The sequence below is a fragment of the Amblyraja radiata genome, chromosome 11 (genome assembly GCF_010909765.2).
Source record: "Amblyraja radiata isolate CabotCenter1 chromosome 11, sAmbRad1.1.pri, whole genome shotgun sequence".
Lineage (NCBI taxonomy): Eukaryota > Metazoa > Chordata > Chondrichthyes > Rajiformes > Rajidae > Amblyraja > Amblyraja radiata.
Window position 1 is genome coordinate 27,288,946 of NC_045966.1, and position 23,095 is coordinate 27,312,040.

At 41.9% G+C, this 23,095-nt stretch overlaps 1 protein-coding gene across 2 annotated transcripts in view; it reads right to left on the reverse strand.

The window, feature by feature from the left end:
• Positions 1 to 23,095, reverse strand: part of sh3pxd2b (SH3 and PX domains 2B) — a 235,711-nt gene that overhangs the window by 41,995 nt on the left and 170,621 nt on the right. Inside the window, exons 6-7 of one of the 2 annotated variants that reach the window (XM_033029588.1) lie at positions 21,016 to 21,041; positions 17,906 to 17,947 (exon numbers count right to left, since the gene is read on the reverse strand). In XM_033029588.1, the coding sequence (XP_032885479.1) occupies positions 17,906 to 17,947; positions 21,016 to 21,041 (68 nt within the window). The remainder of the gene's footprint in view (positions 1 to 17,905; positions 17,948 to 21,015; positions 21,042 to 23,095) is intronic. The other variant, XM_033029589.1, reaches the window with a different exon arrangement.

The window sequence follows — 23,095 nt, forward strand, 5'->3', positions numbered from 1 at the left end:
CACTGCTTTACCCTCATCAATTTCCCGAGTAACATCTTCAGAAAATTCAAGAAGATTAGTTAAACATGACCTTCCAGGCACAAATCCATGTTGACTGTTCCTAATCAGACCCTGTTTATCCAGATGCTTATATATATTATCTCTAAGTATTCTTTCCATTAATTTGCCCACCACTGACGTCAAACTAACAGGTCTATAATTGCTAGGTTTACTCTTAGACCCCTTTTTAAACAATGGAACAACATGCGCAGTACGCCAATCCTCCGGCACTATTCCCGTTTCTAATGACATTTGAATTCCCGTTTCTAATGACATATGAATTCCCGTTTCTAATGACATTTGAAACGGGAATCCCTTTTTCATCTCCTAATCATTTAATGTCAACCAAACCCATTAGCACAGGTCTAAGGCTCTTTATCAGAGTAATTGTAGTGGAGGGAAGAAAGCTTGAAAATAGCTGGGGTGGGACAATATCTAGCTAATGATAGGCAGATAAAGATGGGTGGAAAAAGCTAGAAAATAATACAAAAGGGCATAAGAAAAGGAGAAGATTGATATGTGAAGCCAGAGGAAGGATAATAGATGGAAGGGGACGGAGGGGAGGGAAGGGGTGGGGGGGGGGGGGGGGGGGGGGTGGGAAAAGGTGGGGTGGGATAATAGGAGAAATAGGTGTGTGCATCTGGTGGAGGGGGGGGTGGGGGTGGGGGTGGGTTGTTCTCTAACATTGGAGAATTCAATGTTCATACTGTTGGGTTGTAAGCTATCGAAGCGGAAAATGAGGTACTGTTCCTCCAGTTTGTGTGTGGTCCCATTTTGGCAATGGAGGAGACCCAGGACTGAAAGGTCAGTATGGGAATGGGAAGGGCAGTTTAAATGGTTAGCAAACAGGAGATCCAGACCATCCACACGTGTTCAGCAAAACAGTTGCCTAGTCTACGCTCAGTCACCCAATGTAAAGGAGACCACATTGGGAGCACCAAATGCAGTAGATGAGGTTGGGGGTGCATATGAACCTGTGAATACCTGGCAGGGCTGCTGGCGTCTCTGGTTAGATGCGAAGGGGGAGGTAGAGGGATTGGTGTTACACCTCCTAAGGTTGCAGAGGAAAGTACCCAGGAGGGGGACAGTTTGGGGGGGGGGGGGGGGGGAAGGTATGAATGAAGCAAGGAGTTGCAGAAGTAGCCTTCTCCATGGAAAGAAGAAACATCTGGGGTGGGATTAGGAAGATGGGAAGAGGGTGGGTGGTTGAAGGTAGCAGAAATGTCAGAGAATGATGTGTTGGATGCCGAGGCTGGTGGGGTGAAAGATAAGGGCCCGGGGATCTCTATCCTTGTTCCATCTGGGGTGAGAAGGAGCAAGAGCTGAACCACAGGACACAGAGCTGTTGGGAGCAGTTGTGGCAAAGAAGGAGATATTAAGAGGATGGGATGGTGTCTTTGCACGAGGCAGGGTGGGAGGAGGTATAATCCAGATACCTGTGGTAGTCAGTGGGTTTATAGTAGACATTGATCAACTGCACTACCTACTGCTGTTCAGTATTACACTAATGAATCTCTGGTTGGCCACGTGGGTAGAAGCCTGGGTCAGGTCGGCACCAAGGAGGAGTGAAGTGGGGCGTCGACAGGGGCGAGGCCTCGGCGGCGGCAATGGTGAAGCCTCGCGACGATGGGGCCTCGGAGGTGGTGAAGCCTCGCGACGGCAGCGATGCCTTGCGGGTCGACACGCGGTCGATGATCGATGTGAGCGTGGAGAACCACCGTGATGGGGGAAGGGAAGAACAATGGAGGACCCGGCTTGGGGGGGCCGCCGTGAGGGGAGAGTGGAAGAACAATGGACAATGGGAGGGGGGGGGGGGATGACACACAAAGGACACTGGGGACCCGGCGTGAGGGAACTGTCTGGTAGGGGGAGGGGGACAAAAGGGGGAGCCGGCGTGCTTTGTAACTTTGTCAGCGCTGTAGGTGGCTGCTATTTGTATACATTGCGTGTGCAAGCAAAGAATCTCACTGTGCTTAGTCACATGTGACAATAATGTATTCCTATTCCTATTCCTATTCTCTGATGACATGTTGCAAAAGCACAAGTTTTCGTAATATAATTCAATTTCCATTGATGTTTAAAATATTATGATTAAACCTTCAGATAAGACCGACCCTATTTCCCTCAGCATTCTTAATCCACATCATCAATGCATTTCATGATGCTTGGCTGGGTTACTTCCTGAACTTCTCCCATCCAAATCATACCCTTTTTTCCAGTACTGGTTCATATTCACCACATTCTTGGTGATTTTTGCCAAAATATTTAACTAGTACCGCCACTATTTCCTCTAATCTCTACAAGATAATTAATTCAGTTTTGGCTGTAGCAGCCAAAAGAAAGAGGTACCCAGTCCCATAATTCCAACTCGATTCAGAACCCTGCAATCATAGCTCTTCAAGTTATTGGAGGTTGTACTTGCCCATAAAGAAATTGTGGCTGCACTCCAAAAGTAATCAAATGGTTCAATGTTTTGACCATGTTGGAGTTGGATAATTAACCATCTACTTATACATGGCTATTGAGACAGATTTAGCACGAGTGCATTCTGCCAAAAAGAGCCAGTACCACAGATGATTAATGTACAACAAACACTCCTCAAAATTTGTCATCTGCTTCACTTATGTCCTGAAGTGAAGGACATCTAATTTCCTTGCTCTGTCTGGCTTAAATGTGACTTCAAACCCAAAGTACATTGGCTTCTGAAATGCAAACCATTAAGTCATAACAAGCAACCACAACAAAGTGTAATGAAATTAGGACTAAATGGACCATACAGCATCAACTTGGCATTGTGCTGAGACACAGCAAAGAAGCATCATTAGTATTGATCACATGATCATTTTGTGCTGATCTACAAACTAGTCAAGGAAGATTCTGATAGTATATCCACAGAATTTGTCATTTCTCCCAATATCCCACACTCAGTGATAATTCTCCATTTATATTCAGTCCTATTGGCAGGCAGATCCATCAGACATACGAACAGTCAACAGGGAGTGACCATGGGAGGTTGTAACATTCATCCCACACACTAAGATGTCTTAATGGTATCTGCAAACACTGACAAGGTAAATTCATGATGATAACTATCTGTCATATTTCCTCCACTAAGGAGGAGTTTTGTTTTTTTAAAAACTCCTCCATGTTTGAATACCATTTGGACAAAGGTTTGCAAAAGCAAAGAAAGCTTTCTGGGTTGAGAATTTCAACAACTATCATCAACTCAGTACCACCGCTACTCAATACACTGGCTGACCTGCAGGGCATGGTTACCAAAATGGAACAGGGGCAATTAATGAGAGAAAAAATACAAGAATACAACTTCCTTCCCCGTGTCCACAAATTGACTAATGGGTTAATCTCAGACAATTTTGGAAGGGATAATCCACATTAAATCCTGACAGGGACAAAAGCTTGCCTTCATATTAAGGACACCATCTATCTATTAGGTAGCAGATCTATCATGGTAAACGGGATAGGATCAGAACTGCCAAAATTAAGTACATGGGAGGTGTTGCAGACAATTAGCAGTTTTTCTCTCACTCCATTGTTACAATCATGACAGGAGATGATATTTGGTAAAATTGAAATCAACTGCATAGAGTAGTATCATGCATCACACAAAGGAAGATGATAGTGGTTAATGGAGGCCAATATTCTCATTTCCAGGTGGCAATCACCAAACAGCTTCAGCCATCATCAAATATGCTAATGGCAATGTCCACTGATTTTCTATTTACCAATTTCATGGAAAATTAAACACCTTGCACTCTCATTTATCAAACCCTGCACAACATTGAAGAGTTTGATTATTGGCTTGTAACAAAGAAAGTATATTTGGCCACTACGATACGATAAAACCTTGTTCATCCTCGGAGGGAAATTGGTCTGCCAACAGTCACAACACGCAAGGTACACAAAAACTTGAAATTAAATTAAATTAAAAGTGAGAAAAAAAAAGACAAGAGATTGTTGGCTGGCTGCCTTGTGCACAGCGTCTTAACCGGAACGAACGAAGAACGAAGAAACAAATGCAGGCTTATCCCCTGGGAAAAGGATTCTAAAAATAGAGTGCCCCCACCGTCGAGGCTTGTGGGGAATGTCGGACCTTCCGGTCATTGGCTGATTGTTCGGCAGGATTCCTTGACATTCAGCAGCATTCTGACTCCATAACATTTTAGTGGGTCACCACTGACCAAACAGCATGATCATTGCGGTCACACGAGAAGGTCAGAGCCCGACTATTCCGGGACAAGTGACCCTCGCCAAAACTATTCCACGCAGGCACAAATTAGGAGTATGAATCACTAGACCACGGGACTGTTTGTACCATCGCCCGGTGGGGAATCGCCTCAGCGCAGAGGGAGAAGAGGAGGGAAGAGACTGCAGCCCTAAGATTTTTGCCTCCACCACAGTGGGGAGGTGTTTGGAGGACTCACTGTGGTGGGTGTTAATTTGTGTTTATTGTTGTTATTATTGTATGTATGACTGCAGACCTTAAGGTCTGAATGACAATAAAGGCATTCAATTCAATTCAATTCAATTCAATTCAATTCAATTCAATTCAAATACTGAAGTGATATTATGTGCTGTTTTAACATTTTCTATTTACTCTTACATTTGACATTGAGATCCTAGGAGGTTAACATCATTGAAGATCTAACACTAACAATTGCATCCATTCGGCATATCTACATGTAAATACCCCCCTAATGTTGTTGTGCTGTAAAATCTCAAATGTGCTGGCTGATTGTTGGTAGCAAATTCAAACTATGCCTTGCAAAGGTGTTTCTCATAGAGGTGGAACAAGATCTTTACAACAATTTCCATTGTTTTAGTTTCTAGTTCTTAAATGTTTGATGGGTTTTTAAACTTTTTTAAACATGGTATGGCTAATCACAGCTCCAATGTCACCTGTGAATTCGCTAACAAAACCACTGAGGGCTGCACAATGGCAGAACACCAGAGACCTGGGTTCGATCCTGACTACAGGGGCTGTCTGTGTGGTTTGCACAGTCTTCCTGTGACCATGTGGGTTTTGTCCGGGTACTCCAGTTTCCTCCCACTATCCACAGATATGCGGGTTTGTAGGTAAATTGGTTTCTGTAAAGTGCTCTTGATTGTACAATGCACAAGTGGCATAACACGGAACTAGTGTATGGGTGATCGATGGTCAGAGTGGACACGGTAGGCTGAAGGTCCTGTTTTCATGCTGTATCTTTAAACTAAACTAAACATAAGTTGGTCAAATAACAGGTGCTGATGAGACAGTGTGTAAAGTGAGATAGAACATCTTGTTGAGTAGTACTATAACAACCTCTCGCTCAACATCAGCAAAACTAAAGAACTAATCATTTACTTCAGTAAGCGAAAGTTGAAAGACCACACAACAGTTATAATTGGTGTGACAGTGGAACGATAGCATCTTCAAATTCCTAAGCATTGAAATCTTGAATGACCTGCCCTGGATTCATCACATAGATGCAATCCAGTGCCTCTACTTTCTTTGAAGTTTAAGGAGATACAGCATGTCACCAAATGCACAAATTTCTATACAGTTAATGTACTTTAGAAACCATGCTGACTGATTGCATCATGGCCTGTGTATAGTAATTCAAATGCGCAGGAACACAAGAGGCTGTGGGCTCAGTGGAGTGGTGAGCTCAGTCCGTTCCGTCATATACATTGCCTTCCCCACAATCAAATGCATCTACATGAGGCGCTGCCTCAAGAAGGCGACATCTATCGTTAAGGGTCCCCGTCGTCAAAACCATGCCCTCTTCTTGCTGCTACAGTCCGGCAGGAGGTATAGAATCTTGAAGTCCCATGCCACCAGGTTCAGTTACAGCTTCTACTGGTTTACCCAGCAACAGAACATGACGGACCAATTTGCAAATCCAAGTGCCACTACGGGACCCAATCAGGAGCCCAGTAATAGAACAAACTGAAGACTCAGTGTCCCAAATCTTTCAGTAAATCTGGACATCTAAGTTTGCATTTGTTATTGTCTAAGTGGAGGTCCAAGATGTACAACTGTTTAAGTGTCAGCAGTTCCATTTGAAACCTTTGGCATTTGGCAGCATTTGGCAGCAAAATCCAGTCCACTGCCTCTTGTTGCCCCAGCAAATCCCTGATAATCATTGATACATAAACAGAACAGCTACTCCTTTAAGATCTCTGGTGCAGCAGATCCTCACCAACATCCATTTGCTCATCCTTTTTCTGAGAACTTCAAAAAGAGAAAATACTTAGGGCTGCACCTATTTCCCATTTATAGATTAAAACATTGAAAAGTAGTCCAACTTTTCAAAACGTTCTCAAAAAGGCTAGAATGCTGCCATACATACATGTTATACACTTGGAGATTATTTATATGTAAATCTGAAATAATTGAACAAAGGCTCATTATTAGATCATGGATATTTCACGCAAAGCTGGTATTTTGTAAGATTCTGTTTATAGAGGTGACGAAATTGGATCCTGAGACCTCTGTTGGGATTCAGCTTGCATTGGCCAGAATTATCCCCGGCATAAACTACAAAGGCCTGACTTGCACACAAAAGCCTTTTCTTTCTGTTGACAATATGATGTATTCCCCTGGTATCTGTGAAATCGCTCTTCCAACACAAACATGGTGTAAATCTGATTACATGCATCATTTATGGAAAAACATAGAATCAACTCATTATTAGTTTATGACCACAAAGGACCGTAAGAAAGAAAAGTCACTACAATTTGCCAAAGAGCTTAGCTCACGCAGTTCTCCTCCAGATTTAAATTTGCTGAGTTCTAGAACTTGACACAACAAAAATATAATTGTGATAATATATACATGACTTGCATTACTCATCATAAATTTAATAGTGCTAATAAACAGAGCTACCATATGTAATACCATTAAAACAAATAAAACAAAAGAAAGTGAAAAACAAAATGAAGAACTAATCAATTATGTGTAGGAAGGAACCGCAGATGCTGGTTTAAACCAAAGCTAGACACAAAATGCTGGAGTAACTCAGCGGGACAGACAGCATCTCTGAGAGAATGGTGACATTTCGGGTAGAGACCCTTCTTCAGACTAGTCAGGGCAAAGGGAAACGAGAGATATAGACAGTGGTGTAGCGAGATGTAGAACAAATGAATGAAAAATATGCAAAAAAGTAATGATGATAAAGGAAACAAGCCGTTGTTAGCTGGTTGCTAGGTGAGAACCGGAACCTGGTGTGACTTGGGTTGGGGACGGATGGATAGGTAGGGAGTGCAGGGGTTACTTGAAGTTAGGGAATTCTATATTCATACCACTGGGTTGTAAACTGCCCAAGCGAAATATGAGATGCTGTTCCTCCAATTTGCATTTGGCCTCACTCTGACAATGGAGGAGGCCTACGACATAAAGGTCACGGTGGGAATGGGAACAGGAATTAAAATGTTTGGCAACTGGGTGATAAAGTGGGTCCAGGCGGACTGAGCGAAGGTGTTCAGCAAAACGATCGCCCAGTCCATGTTTGGTCTCGTCGATGTACAGGAATTCACACCTTGAACAACGGACATAGCAGATAAGGTTGGAGGAAATGCAAATGAGTCTCTGCCTAACCTGAAAGGACTGTCGGGGTCCCGGGACAGAATCGAGGGAGGAGATATAGGGACAGATGTTGTAGCTCCTGCGGTTACTGGGGAAGTACCTGGGGAGGGGGTAGTTTGGGTGGGAAGGGAAGGGTTAACCAGGGAGTTGCGGAGGGAACGGTCTCTGTGGAAGGTGGAAAGTGGTGGAGAAAGGAAGATGTGACGTGGTAGGATCCCGTTGGAAATGGTGAAAATGTAGGAGGATTATATGTTGTTTGCGATGGCTGATGGGGTAAAAGGCAAGGACTAGGGGACTCTGTCCCTGTTGTGACTAGGGGGCGCAAGGGTAGAACTGTGGGGTACCGAGGAGATACATGTGAGAGCCTTATTTATGATGGAAGAGGGGAAACCCCGTTCCCTAAAGACTGAGGACATCGCGGTTGTCCTAGTATGGAACACCTCATTTTGGATGCAGATTTGGCATAGACGGAGGAATTGGGAGTAGGGGGACAGTCTTTGCAGGAAGCTGGGGGGGGGGGGGGAAGTGAAGATCGTGGCTTTGCAGGAAGCAGGATGGAAAGAAGTGTAATAGAGTCATTGCGGGAAGCAGGGTGGGAAGAAGTGTAGTAGAATCTTTGCAGGAAGCAGAAGGGTCTTGACATTGCCTATGTCCTTCGCTCCATAGATGCTGCCTCACCCGCTGAGTTCTTCCAGCATTTTTGTCTACCTTCGATTTTCACATATCTGCAGTTCCTTCTTAAACAAAGATACATGAACATTCACACAATAGGTCAGAGCATATTCAGAAAGAGTGTGGGACAGGTGCAAAGAAAGTCTAGTTTGTAATTATTACTTCATCAATAATTACCCATAAATTAGGTAGGATTCATCTTTACCCCATTATAAACATTGGTCTTTGTAAATGAAACTGATGTGCTACCATACTGAGATCTATATTCTGCACTGTACTTTTCCCTTTGATTCAACTTGATTTTCACTTGATTATATTTATGTGTGAAATACTTGATCTCTTTGGATAGCACACGAAGCAAAGTTTTTAATTGTAATTCGGTACACATAACAACAATAATTCCTAAACCTACTGCTTAAAAACAGATGTTCCCTGCCTGTTTTGTAACGATAAGTACATATTGCCACCACATTATCCAAATAAAAATGCAGCTGCTTTGTTATCACAGACATAAAACCCCATAACATTTTACAGAATTAAACTTTAGAATATTTGAAAAGCACCAAACTGAATGTGTATTGAATTGGGATGATACAATCTTACTGTGGATCTCCTTAATCAAACAGTAATAAAACATATATTTATCTTGACGAGCTCTGCATCTGGGCTGATTTGTTTGAATGTTGTAGGTTAATGTAGATTGCCAAATAATCACTTGCAGTTTCTGCTCACTACATTTATCAGTTATTTGAAGGTGCCAGAACCTACAATTCATTCCTCAACAAGAGAGGCAGAAAATAGAACAAATCAGAACAGCATAACAGAATAGTTTTCATATTCATTCCATGCTGTTTAGGAACAGGGATTCCTTTGTCATCTGCACAAAAAACATGGGATTCCAACAAGCCTGTTCTAAACGCATAGTTGCACAAAAAAGTCTTAAACCCAGATGCTTGGCAGAAGTTAATGACTTTTTATTTTAATGGACTGTACAATTCATTATATCCCCAAACAGCATCATTCGAAGGAAACGGGAAACTGAACCAGCAATGATAAAAATTGTCACCCGGTAATTACCAAGACAAGTAGTCATGAGACGGACAGCGTGCTTTTTGTGGAAAAATGTACATCTGATCTCAATCAAGAATCATGAGGTATGATCATGTGTCCAAACTGAGTAATTTTTAAGTGAAACCATGTGAGAAAATATCTAATGGCAAAGCAGGGAAGTTATATCCTCTCGGCTCATCTTTGCCATTGTACTGGACTATTCGGGGATCAACGTTTACACGGGTGCTTTTTGCAACAGACTTAGTACATGATGTGGTCAAAATCTCTGTCCTTTCCTGACTGATCACTTTGCCAAGAAACAATTTCCCCTTTTGCTTTAATCTTTGAATGCCTGGATTAAATCCTCTATAGAAACAACACAAGGGTTCATAGTGGCACAGCTGTTGAGTTGCTGCCTTACAGCGCCAGGGACCTGGGTTCGATCCTGACTATCGGTGCTATTTCTATGGCATTTGTACGTTCTTCCTGTGACCTGCGTGGGATTTCTCCGGGAGCTCCAGTTTCTCTCCACATTCCAAAGACATACAAGTTTGTAGGCAAATCAGCTTGGTAAAGTTGTAAATTGTCCCTAGTGTGTGTGTGTGTAGGATAATGTTAGTGTGCAGGGATCGTTGATCGACGTGTACTCACTGGGCCAACGGGCCGGTTTCCCCACACTCATTAACTAAACTTAAAAAAAGACTAATAGCAAGATGTTGCATTGCTCCCAAACTTGTCACCACACACACATGGATTATTCTTCCATCGCAATTATGTGTAAGTACTTGCCATTCTGCAAAATTAGAAAATCACAAAGCAGTTAGGAATCCGGTGGTGCCAGCAATGGCTGCCTCGCCAACAGTCTGTCTGTCCCTTCTTTCTTTGTGTTTAAATAGTATGTGTTAAATGTATGTTTTTAGTGTTCTTTAGCTTGTTTTACGTGGGGTGGGGGGGATTTTCTAATCTCTTACATCGACGGAGATGCGCTTATTTTCCATATCGTATCTCCGTCTGCACTGCGGCCTAACATCGCGGAGTTGACGGCCTTTACTGGAGATCGACTTTTGAGAGCTCCACGGCTGGGGAGCACACTGGACTTTAACATCGCGGAGCCCGCAATCCCTTTGCCAGGGATCGACCTCAGAGCTCCAACCGTGGGTGCCTGCGGACTTAACATCATGGAGCCCGCGGTCTCTGGTTAGAGACCAACTTCGGGAACTCCAAGCTGCAGAAGCTTTGACCGCCCTGATGCGGGAGTTTTGATTGCCCCGATACGGGAGTTTCGATTGCCCCGATACGGGGGTTTCGATCGCCCCGATACGGGGGTTTCGATCGCCCCGATACGGGGGCTTCGACCACTGGCTGCGGGAGCTTCGATTGCCCCGAAGGATAGTTCGACTGCCCCGACCGCAGGTACAAATTTAATGTACAAATATGACAAACTGTGCCATAGAAATACTACATCAGTTAATAACCAGTAAACAGTTTTGCAATCAGTGACATTTCAATTTCTCACGAGAACTTGCATAAGACAACGGAATGTGAAAGGCCAGGACACCAAGTTGAATATCATGCTTGAACTTGACCAGCTAAAAGCAATCATTGCAACATATGCATTGCAGCATGTACTCATCTCTGTCCTTTGAATTTCAAAAACAAATTACTCATTTTATGAAAAGCCAATGTGTGTTAACAACTCTGAAACTATACAGCAAAATATTCACCATTCAATACAAACTAGGCAATGACTGATTGCTTGGCTTTTTAACTATACTTAGAAGTCTTTAACTTTGACATTACAGGTGCACAACCTTTTATCCGAAAGCCTTGGGACCAGACACTTTTCGTAATTCGGAATTTGTCGGCCTTCGGAATGGAAATATTTTTGCGTAGATTTTAATGGCTGGCTCAGTGGTAGAGTGCTCGGCACATATCCGCAAGGTCGCGAGTTTGCGCCTTGATCCCGTCAGTTCCTTGGTCGCAAGTTTGAGTCTTCAATGTAGTTTTTTCTTGCAGAATAAATGTCTGTATGAAATGCAGTGTGTTGAATGAATTCCTGAATTTGTAAATGCATTGAATCACCTCTCGCACTCATGTCACCCTAGCGGGGCTACATACCCTTAGGCGGCCTAAGGCGACATTTTCACACTCTTATATCCGTGTGCAGCAGAGGCGACGTGCGTTTGGCGCCAAACGTGAGCTTTGGCGTGCCATGTTTAGCGCCAAACATGAGCTTTGGTGAGCTTTGGTGTGCAGACGACATCCTGGAAAAAATGTCCGGTTTCTTCCAGGTAGGCGATATACCCTCCCGGGCAATATACCCTCCACTTCTCTTTTATGAAGGGGATTTAGTTCCCCTTTCTTCCAGGACCGACCGGAGGTTCCGCTGTCACCACTGCGGGCCACCCTCGGTGAACGCTCACTCAACTTTGTCTTGGGATTCCTACTCTCCCGCGCAATATACCCTCACCTTCTCTTTTATGAATGGGGATTTAGTTCCCCTTTCTTCGAGGACCGACCGGAGGTTCCGCTGTCACCTCTGCGGGCCGCCCTCGGTGAACGTCCTGTCTCCCTGTCCCTGGGATAGTAGGGGGCGATCAAACAGCATAATACCCCCCTCCCCCTCCAACTCCAGAGGAATCCGCTCCCCGATGGGCCGCTATGGCGACAAGTGGCAGTTCGCCCACAGCCCGAGCTGCGCCCCCCCCAAGAACAAGACGTACCTGGAGCGGGGCTGGGCTGGAGTTGCTGATCTGGGATCTGCGTGCTTGCAGTGGGCCTGGGGGTCGGTGTCCCGATGAGGGGGCACAGCTCGGGCTTTGGGCGAACTGCCAATTGTCGCCGTAGCGGCCCATCGGGGAACGGCTTCTGGTGGTCCTGACGTCTCCGGCCAGTTTGCAGTTTTCCTCTGGAGTTGGAACGGGGCTGGGCTGCTGCTGGCTGTGGGTCTCTGGGATCTCCGTGCTTGCAGTGGGCCTGGGGGTCGGTGTCCCGTTGGTCCTGACGTCTCCGGTGACTGGCACTGACCTGCTGGCATTGCCGACGTGAAGACAGTGCAAAGCTCCCGCGCCGGTGCAATGGGCGGGGAGCTGGAGAGGGGAGGGAAGGGGTCACACACATGGCCGGGAAGCAGAGGGGTGTAGGTGGGGTGAAGCTGAAGGGAGCGACAATCTGCTGCTGTCTGCCCGCTGAGTTAAAAAGTTCCCACGCAAGACTCACGATACACTGTGTATCGTGAGTCTACCGTGGGAACTTTTTAACTCAGCGGGCAGGCAGCAGCATATTGTCAATTATTAACCCTCCCGCGCAATGTACCCTCACCTTCTCTTTTATGAATGGGGATTTAGTTCCACTTTCTTCGAGGACCGACCGGAGGTTCCGCTGCCACCTCTGCGGGCCGCCCTCGGTGAACGTTTTCTAGGACCTTTCTTCAAGGACCGATAAAATGTCCGTTATTCGGAGGTTTTCGTTATTTGGATCTTCGGATAAAAGGTTGTGCACCTGTACTATTTATTGTTGTGCAGTGTACTGACTCGAAAATTCAATCCCAAACTGATATAATTTCCTTTAACACAACAGCATTCGACCTGGCAGATTTAGCACGTTGCCACTCTTATAAATACAGTGTTTTGCTGACATTGGATGCTATGTTGTACTCAATGCAAAATAAATGTCTCAAACATTTAACATTTTTTTCAAAAGCCAAAATAGTTGACCTTGGTTTCAGTCAAATGCTCTAGGCATGGTGGAGCATGGATTAATGCAAAATTATGTTTTTTCCATGATTCAATAACATTTTCAGAATTGATGCTACTTAGACAGCCGGTCAGAGTCAAGTACAACTTCCTTTTATCTCAGTTCTACAAACTTTAAGGTGACAAAGGAGTTCTGTGCAAGATGTGCAGGTGAGCAGTTGGTCATGATGGAGCAGGTGAGTGGCTGGACTGTTATCTGCCTCTTCTTAAGTTTGTGCTTGGCCACAATGCTCCTGTTCAAGAGTCTTTTCTGATTATTTAAGCAGTACCGGGATGGAGCTTCTCATAAGTTAGTGAGGATGGTGCAATTGTCAAGAGGGTTTTTCTTCTGTTCTCTTGGGAATCGCTGGCTGTGCCAGACACAGCACGCACATTTCTTTCACGAATCTGGCATCAAATATGGATGGTATCTCCACTGATTGGGCTTGGTTAAATATGATCACATCATCGATACTGGGGATGTTGGTGCATTTGGAGAATTTTGTGCTGATAATACTTCTCCACTACTTGAGGTGTCTACTGTTGATTGAAATTGCCTTCAAAGCATCCAGGAGATAGGGAATCATGGCAGTTTGAAGCTCTGGTCCGGTCCCGGCAGGAAAGGCCGCGCTAATCCAGTTGGTAGGCCGCGAGGAGGGGGGTGAGGACACTGAACTGCAGATGTGGTTTAAACGAAAGATAGACACAAAATGCTGGAGTAATTCAGCAGAACAGGCAGCAACTCTGGAGAGAAGGAATGGGCCACGTTTTGGGTCCAGACCCATTTTGTGTCTATCTATATCTTGAGAGATGTGGACACCCAAGAACTTGAAACTGTTGTCTCTCCCCACTGCTATCCCATTGATCAAGACAGGTCCATGCATCCTTGGCATTCCCCTCCTGAAGTCAACAATCAAGTCCTTGGCCTAGCTGATGTTGAGAGCAAGATTATTGTTCTGGCACCATTCAATCAGATTTTTAATCTCCCTCCTCCACTCTGGCTCATTTTTACCAGTTATTCATTCATAGCAGTGGTATTGTTGGCGAATTTGGAACTGTCTCAGGCTTTACATTCACAGGTATAGGGAGAATCGGACAGGGGACTGAGCACACAGGCCTGAGGTGCTCCATTCATAGAAACATTGAAACATAGAAAATAGGTGCAGGAGGAGGCCATTCATTGTGATCATGGCTGATCGACCCCTATCAATAACCCGCGCCTGCCTTCTCCCCATATCCCTTGACTCCACTAGCCCCTAGAGCTCGCTCTAACTCTCTCTTAAATCCAATTCAGAATCACAATTCTTATAATTGTGGAGGAGGAAATACTGTTGCCCATTCCCACTGATCGTGATCTGTCAGTGAGGGAATCAAGGATCCAATTATGTAGGGATGAGCAGACACCCCGTTCTCTGATTTTGGTAATATGTTTGGAGGGGATGATGGTGTTGAATAATGAACTGACGTTGATGAACAATCGCTGGACGTGCATGTTCTTATTGTCCACCTGGTCCAGTGCAGAGTGGAAAGCCAGCAAAATTGCATCCCCCTTTATCTATTGTGGCAGTAGGCAAATCTTAAGCTAGGAGTTGATATATGTCCAAACAAATCCTTCACAGTATTTTATCACAGTGGATGTTAGTGCCACGATTTGGTAGTCATTGAGGCATGTCTCCCTACTCTTCTTGGGATTGGTATTATTGATGACATCACATGTACTGATTTATAGGAGACACTGCCTCAAAAAAGCTGTCAATATCCACAAAGACCCACACCATGCACACATTTGCATTTCATTCCTCCTATCAGCAATGTGGCACAGGAGCCTGAAAAGTGTGATCACCAGGTTAAAGAATAGCTCCATACCAACAAACAACAGACATTACACAACACTAACCTTTAAAACTATGAACTATTCGATGGAAGGGTCTCGACCCAAAACATTGCCTATTTCCTTCGCTCCATAGATGCTGCCTCACCCGCTGAGTTTCTCCAGCATTTTTGTCTACATTCTAAGGACTGTGTTTGGTTGCTCCAAGGACTGGTATTACGGTTATTTATTTACTGAATGTTTAAAATAATATCCATGCATGTTGTGTTTACAGGCCTGTTAAGCAGCTACATGTATGAATTTCATTGTTCCATTGTCAATACATATGACAATTAAACATTAGGGTGGTTACGGTGGCGCAGCGGTAGAGTTGCCATCTTACAGCGAATGTAGCGCCGTAGACCGGGTTCGATCCCGACTATGGGTGCTGTCAGTATGGAGTTTGTACGTTCTCCCCGTGACCTGCGTGGCTTTTCTCAGAGATCTTCGGTTTCCTCCCACACTCCAAAGATGTACAGGTTTGTAGGTTAATTGGCTTGGTAAATGTAAAAATTGGCTCTAGTGTGTGTAGGATAGTGTTAATGTGTGGGGATCACTGGTTGGCGCGGACCCATTGGGCCAAAGGGTCTGTTTCCGCGTTGTATCTCTAAACTAAAAATCTAAACTGAACACCCCTAACTCTTAATTCTCTTGATTATCAGATAATGGCGTTGTGCAATAGGGGCTGGTTAGTAACGGACTATAGTCTTACAGGTAGCACACCCTCTTGTATGCTGAAGTGAAGGAACATGAAATAGTCTAGAGCTCAACCTGAGTATGCACAAACATAAGGACCTTCTGCCCTGAGAATACAGTAATCAATCCTTTAAGGAGTAATATGTAGGAAGGAACTGTAAATGCTGGTTTAAACCAAAGATAGACACAAAATGTTGGAGTAACTCAGTGGGATAGTCAACATCTTTGGAGAGAAGGAATGGGTGACATTTCAGGTCGAGCCCCTTCTTCAGACTGGGGTAATTTAAGGGGCAATACTTAGTTCATTTCTTAAATCTTACCTTAATGGCCTCTCTAAATGATTGCTAAGCTAGTCACAATTTAAGAATGTTGTTGTTAATAGTAATCTAGTTATCTACTCTTCAGTGGGTCAAGAAGAAAATCTATTAGCCAAAGCTAATCAGAGCATCAAGATCAGGAAGGTGCCCTGTTTGGTTAATATTGATTTTGCTGATCTCTTTTTGGACCTGTATTTTGTATCAGAATACAGTGCACATTAATTAGATAGAAATGGTGATCCTGACTTTACTTACAGCCAAAAATAAGTTACTTTGCTAAAATACGGGACGTAGAATTATACTGTTACATAAACCAGGCATTCCAAGAGAATAAAGGAATAGAAGATAACAATTGAAAACTATTAACTTTTAGGAAAGAAAAGTTGCACATTATTTTGAGCAATAACTTCTGGTTATGATGAGAAGCATCACATTGCTACTTCTAGTAACTGAATACTGTATAATGTTAACAAAAAATAACTACATCAGCTGTAATTCTAAACTTAGGAAAAAATGAGAAAGTTTTTCCTCATCATAAATCTGAAGCGTAAGCAAACATCCCTTATTTATAATGTTGAGAATTACAACAATGCAACCAGTGATACTGACCAAAGGTAAATTACTACATACACTTTCTGGTGATGAATCTACTATTTTCCTGACAATTCCAAACAGGATATAGTTGTACTTTTTTTTTACAAAACTTTAAAAGTTTTAACATCAACATTTCTTAAGCAATAGTCAAGAATAATTGTGAGCAGCCATTCAGATACTTTTCCATAGACCTATACTTTTTATAAATGAATATTAAAGGGGTTTAAAAGTGGAGCCAATGAACTAGGCAGGATATTCCAATCCTGTCCATGACCTTGCATCAAACACCATACTTAAAACCACCCTTAAAATCAAACGTGTGAATTTTGGAAATCTGAAAAACAGAAAATACTGAAATGCAAGACAGGTAAAGGAGGCATCTGCACAAAGAGATGTCAATGTTTCAGGTTACAGCCAAGGGCTGTAACATTAATTTTCTTTTTGTTTCCATAAATGTTGCTAGATTTGCTGAGTGTTTCCAGCATTTTCTGTTTTCATAGCATTCACTTTGTACATATTCTAGCTTTGTTCTGTATTTTCTGCAGTAAAGTACTTCTACTTTCAACTTCAAGTGTACGTATTCAAAATTGTTACCATGAATCAAAGCACATATGATGCCAATCAATACCAAAGCAAGCGAAAAATGACATCTATTCTGTGCTGGAATAAACCACTAATTTGCATTTTCACATACATCAACAACAGCAGTGAAAACTGGTGTGAAATAAAACTGTGAAATTACCAAGAGATTACATCATAGTCCTGAGAAGCTGCTTGGACTAAGTGTAGTTTTAAATAAATTGCTGTTGAATAACCCTCTTACTGGCTACTTGTTTCCTCAAGTGAAACTGAGGTGCTCAAAATTATATTTTGCTCAATTTTAATATTTACAGTTATTGAATCAATTACTCAATAGGATTGGCAAGTAATTCAAAATTTGATATAATCCATGAAAATCATAATTGGGGGGGGAAATCATAATTGGGGGGAAATGTAATGGCCAAATTGTTGTGTGCCGATGAAAGGGTTAATAGACGATTACTTGAATGACAATGCACCTATGTTAATAAGTGGAAAATAAAGAAAACCTTTACGTGAATCATTTTTGATTGAATCACACCAAGAAAAAGTAGAAGGAAGTGAAAGACCAAATATCAGTCCCAAATTAATCCCATTTTAATCAATGTTACACAAGTACTGAACATGCAGAACCACACCGCATTTAGCATTAGGCTGGCCCCAACCATTGCCCATCAGCAAGCTGTATGGTCCAAAATCATAGTGGTTTAAGACCATCCAGCAGTGTTAAGGATCAGTTAAATTATGGCCAAGCGATTTTCTCTAATACCTCTCTTTAGAAACGATGCCGTTCTCTGGATTATTGCAAGCCCTAATGAAGGAAAATGAATGAAAGTACATGTGAGGAAAATGAAATAATTTGAAGAAGGTTTTGAACTGAGATGTTGAGAAAGTGAACTACATGCAATGTAGTATTATTTATTTATTCAATTTAGGCATTCAAAACTCATTGCTTGCTTTGACACCCTGTAATAACAACACATAAAAGGTCTGAAACCAGTCCGCTGCTTAGATATTTATGATCTTACCAATAGCAAGAAACAACACTGTTCAATGTGACTATTAACTCCTATTGACAACCTACTTGTGGTCCAAACAGATCAGGAGAGAGTTTCAAATGACCAGTCTAGAGAACCAAATGTGGGAACATATAATTGGAGTTATGATTTGCACTTGCAGCAGTTACAGTTGTACTTTCTTTTGATTTGAGATAAAAAAACATTTTGGGACCTGAAGAAGGGTCTCGACCCGAAACATCACCTAGTCCTTCGCTCCATAGATGCTGCCTCGCCCGCTGAATTTCTCCAACATTTTTGTCTACCTTGGGATCTTTTATGATTTTTTTTTAATGCTTTGTGATCAACTGATGGGGCCGCTGCCTCGGGTTTGACCTTGACTTCGGTTGCAGCCTGTTGCACATTCTCCGCGACAACGAGGGTTTCCTCTGGATGCTCCGGTTTCCTCCCCTATCCCAAAGACGTGCTGGTTTGTAGGTTAATTAGTCTCTGTACAATTCCCCTAATGTGTTGCGATTGGGCAAAACGTAGAATAACATAGAACTGTGAGATCAATGGCCAGTGTGGACTTGGTGGGCCGAAGTGCCTGTTTCCATATTGATCTTTAAACTAAACTGAACATTTAACAATCTTTGAATAATTTATGACAATGCAACTGCAGCATTGTTTTTTTCTTAAATCAGCACATCCAAGAATTTGTTGTTGTTTGGTCTCAAAATGTCAGTATTTTCCTCGGCTTTGTCTGTTCTATGTAGGTGGTAACTTAAACATCCAAAACATTCGAAAAAATGTATTTTTCAAAATCAGAATCTGTCCAAGATACCATACCCAAGTAATCCTCTTACATATCTAATATGTTACAATAAAGTGTATTTTTTTGGTAAAGCAGGCATCAACAGTTAAATATTTATGATCTTACCAATAGCAAGAAACAACACTGTTCAATGTTAATATTAACACCTATTGACAACCTACATGTGGTAGGTTAAATGTTAAATGTTTGTAGTGTATTAAAAGTTAAATGTTTGTAGTCTATTAAATGTAGTATGTAGAGACTACATCAAGAGCCTAAAATTTGTCATAGAATTGAAAAATCTACCTCACCAGAGGAGGCCATATGGTCCACCATATTCATGCTGTCAAAAATAGCTGTTTAGGCTACTCCGAATTCTAAGACTATGGTGCCATAGGCTATGGTGCTCGATGTTCATCCAGGGCTTTCCTTTTAAGGCATTCTTTCACCATCATCCTTCAAACTGCAAGTTCCAGTCCATCAATGTTTTCAGTGAAAATAAAATTTCCCAACTCCTTCCAATAAATTCATCTCCCCTAGTTATTAACCTCTCTGCTAAGAGAAACACGTCAGGACCATCAACTTCTCACCAACAAGAGAGAAGTCCTGGCCTACCATCTACCTCATTGGAAACCCTGGATTATACTTGCACTAAGCATTATTCCCTTTATCCTTTATCTGTACACTGCGGATGGCTTGATTATAATCATGTGTAGTCTTTCCTCTGACTGGAACAAAAAAGCTTTTTGCTGTATCTTGCTACACACAACATTAAACTAAACAACTTTGTATATAACAATTAAATCTTTCAACTTCCTTGGTCCCAAGAATATAATCCCACCTTAATCTTTAATGTTTTATATTCTACACCTTCAATACCATCCTCTTAAATCTTTTCTGTTTTCTCTTTATTGCCATCACATCCTTCCTGTAATGTAGTGACCAAGACTGTATGTAGTATTCTACCTGTGATCCAATAATGAATCATTGAAACCCCAGATGAGACATGATGTGAACATAAAGCACATCCTTGTATTTTCTAGCTGTTTTACGTGAATCATTCGAGCATTCGATTGCACACGCTGAACTGATGAGGTCATTTTCACCGAATCCTATGTGTGGTTTAAGTAATCAATTAGGGATGCCCATCTTGAATATAAATGTTGTGGTAATCTGTTAGGTTATTCCAAAATTATTATAATTGTACTTTGTCATATGCAGCCATCAATTTGCAGAAATGACTCATCCACAGATGATAAGATCATGATTCCTAAAATTAAATTTGTACGTATTAAATTATCATCCCCATAGCAATGTCTGAAGTGAAATTTGCATCAGCAATGAATCTGAAAATAAATTTGCTTGTGAACAAGTGGTGTATTTTGATTTGTACCGTAAATCAAAAAACACCTTTCCCACTCTTCTGAAGGTTCTGTATCATGGCTAAGATTCCTTCTTGTTGGCTCATGCTCAGTTTTTAATTTAAAATGTGTCATTGGAACTTTAGTTTTGCTTAGGAAGTCCCAGTAAAGTCTGTTCAGAATGTCTGGAGCAGTATCATATAACCTTTGAAATAGTGTTTCCTGATTAATAGCCAAAGCTTTGATTCATTTCCAAAAGTCATTTGAGTTAACGATTCTTCTCCGGCCTATTGGTAATTTGGTGCTTTGTCCCATTATGGTCCATAGTCGCAGACATTAAAAAAAAAATAGTTCTACTTGATAAATGTTACAGTTTCGAAAAGGTTTTCTTTCAACTCTAAAGTTTAACACGGTTGGAAAGGGATCTTGTTGCCACTTACAGTGTGGTAAGAAGCCCATGAGTGGTTCTTTAGACTGGTCATCAAAATTTCTCATCAGCATATTATATTTAAGCTACACGTGGGATATAGTCAATATAGAACAATCTTCATGTGCAGGTAAATTAATCAAACAGATTAAAACCAACTTTACCTATTCGCAATAACTCGGTAAACTATAATTTTTGGAATAAATTTAAAATGCATCAACAAATAAAGCATCTTGGTAACAAATACTTTGCACATGGTGAATTTAATCAAATGCTTCTTACCAGATTTCTTCTTTGCAACTGGTTCCCTGAAATAATAAGAAATAAGTTGTAATGAGTGAATGAAATAGTTGGCTATTATGTCAGTAAAAGTTACAAGACATCGAACCTTAGCATTTATAATCAAGATTTAGTTTTAAAATTCAATAAACAATATATGGGAATGGTCCAATCACCAATATTACATTGACAGCAATTTTCAATCTTTGTAAAGTACCATAAATGCAGTGGAAAGAATTCCTGTTCCCTTGCCAGGACTAAAGAAACTGGTTGTCTGCCAACCTGCATTCAATCTCTATTTAACATGCAGCAATTGACACGTGGATAGATTAAACATCGTTATTTTGATAATTACTGATCAGAGCTGTGAAATTGAGCTGGGAGTACAACACTCAAAAAATTATTGGGCTGACAGAAATTGAGTGAAGGCGATAAGGTGAAGAAATACTTCTCACAATGTTTGACTACAATGTGCAAGCTCAAAATCTATTAAGTATTGACTGCCAAATAGAAGTCTCTGTGCAGTTGATGCAATGGTGTAGCTGATGGAGATCAATGGGACCAACAACAATCCCTCTGAAGTGATCCGTCTGCAGTGATTGTTGTGTTCGGTACTGCAGAGCTGTTCAGTCAGGTAAGACATTCTGGCAGTACAAGTCAACAAGAACAAGGACTGCAGGAAGAATTAGTTAATTAACCAGAACATTGCGTGACAATGGTCCATTTGAGTTGGGGGAGTGGAATGCAATAATGGTGGGAAACAGCAGAGACAGAGAAATATGTTGGAAAGAACTGCAGATGCTGGTTTAAACCGAAGATAGACACAAAATGCTGGAGTAACCCAGCAGAACAGGCAGCATTTTGTGTCTTTGTAGACAGAAAAATAAATACTTTTCTCTGCTCTCACTCGGACGTCCAAAAGACCCTGTAGCAGGGTTTACTCTTCAAGGGTGGAGAGGAACGGAGTGGGAGATAAAAGATATGGTGGGAACCAAAGATTGAAAGGACTAAGGAGGAGGTTCAGTTTAAGGAGTGTAACTAGCATATACACTAATCTCCAGATTACTGGTTTACCCACAAGCAAATGACACAAGTTCCATCAGATCTGAGAGTTGGTGGTTCAAACATTGGCTTGAGAAAAAGGGATTTCAACTCATGCAGCATAATTATCAGTGCCAGGGGAAGAAGTTATTATGTTAGGATGTACGCCACTTGAACTGGACACAGCTCGATCTCTTAGTGAATCACGTAATCAGAGCTATGGACAAGCTTTCAGCGATGTGGTTGTGGGCCGATTCTGCTGAGGCATATTTTAGGAAGATGATGAGAAATTATGTGGTCACAATGCAACATTACAAAATGGGTACTGATAACTAGAATCTGTCAGGAAGAGAACAGCATACACACACATATTGACAATTTGAGTCAAAGCAGAAACAAATGATAAGACAATTGAAGGATCTTTATCTGAAAGCATGGAACATTCAGAGAGAGAGTTTCCTCCCAAATTCCAAAGATGTGCAGGTATGTAGGTTAATTGGCTTCTGTAAATTCCCCCTAGTGTGTAGGACAAAGAACTTGTATATGGGTGATTCATGGTCAGTGTGGACTCAGTGGGCCAAAGGGCCTGTTTCCATGTTGTATCTCTAAACTAACCTCTAAATTCTACCGCAGTTGGAAGGGAATGCTGAGATAAGTTTGCAATCAGGTCAGCCATGATTTAATTGAATAGCAGGGCAGAGTTGAGAAGCCAAGTAACCGTTGCCTGCTCTTACATATCCCTTTAAAGTGAAAAAGAAAATCGACCAACTGGAGAAATTATCCAACCATAGCTATCTAGAGGTCAAAACCAGTATTCGGTCAAAGGAAGAGACTCATAGAACATTGCCAAAAGCAAAAAGCAGTTTTCAACAGAGAAGGTTCATGAGCGAAAGAGTAGAAAACAAGAGTAATCTATTATGAAATATGGGGAAAAAAGACCATAAAGATGGTGTGCACTTTCACCCTCCGACATACTTATTCACCTCCTCTCCATTCAGTGTGAAGATAGATGTGCATATAGGTAAAGACCAAGACTGTTAAT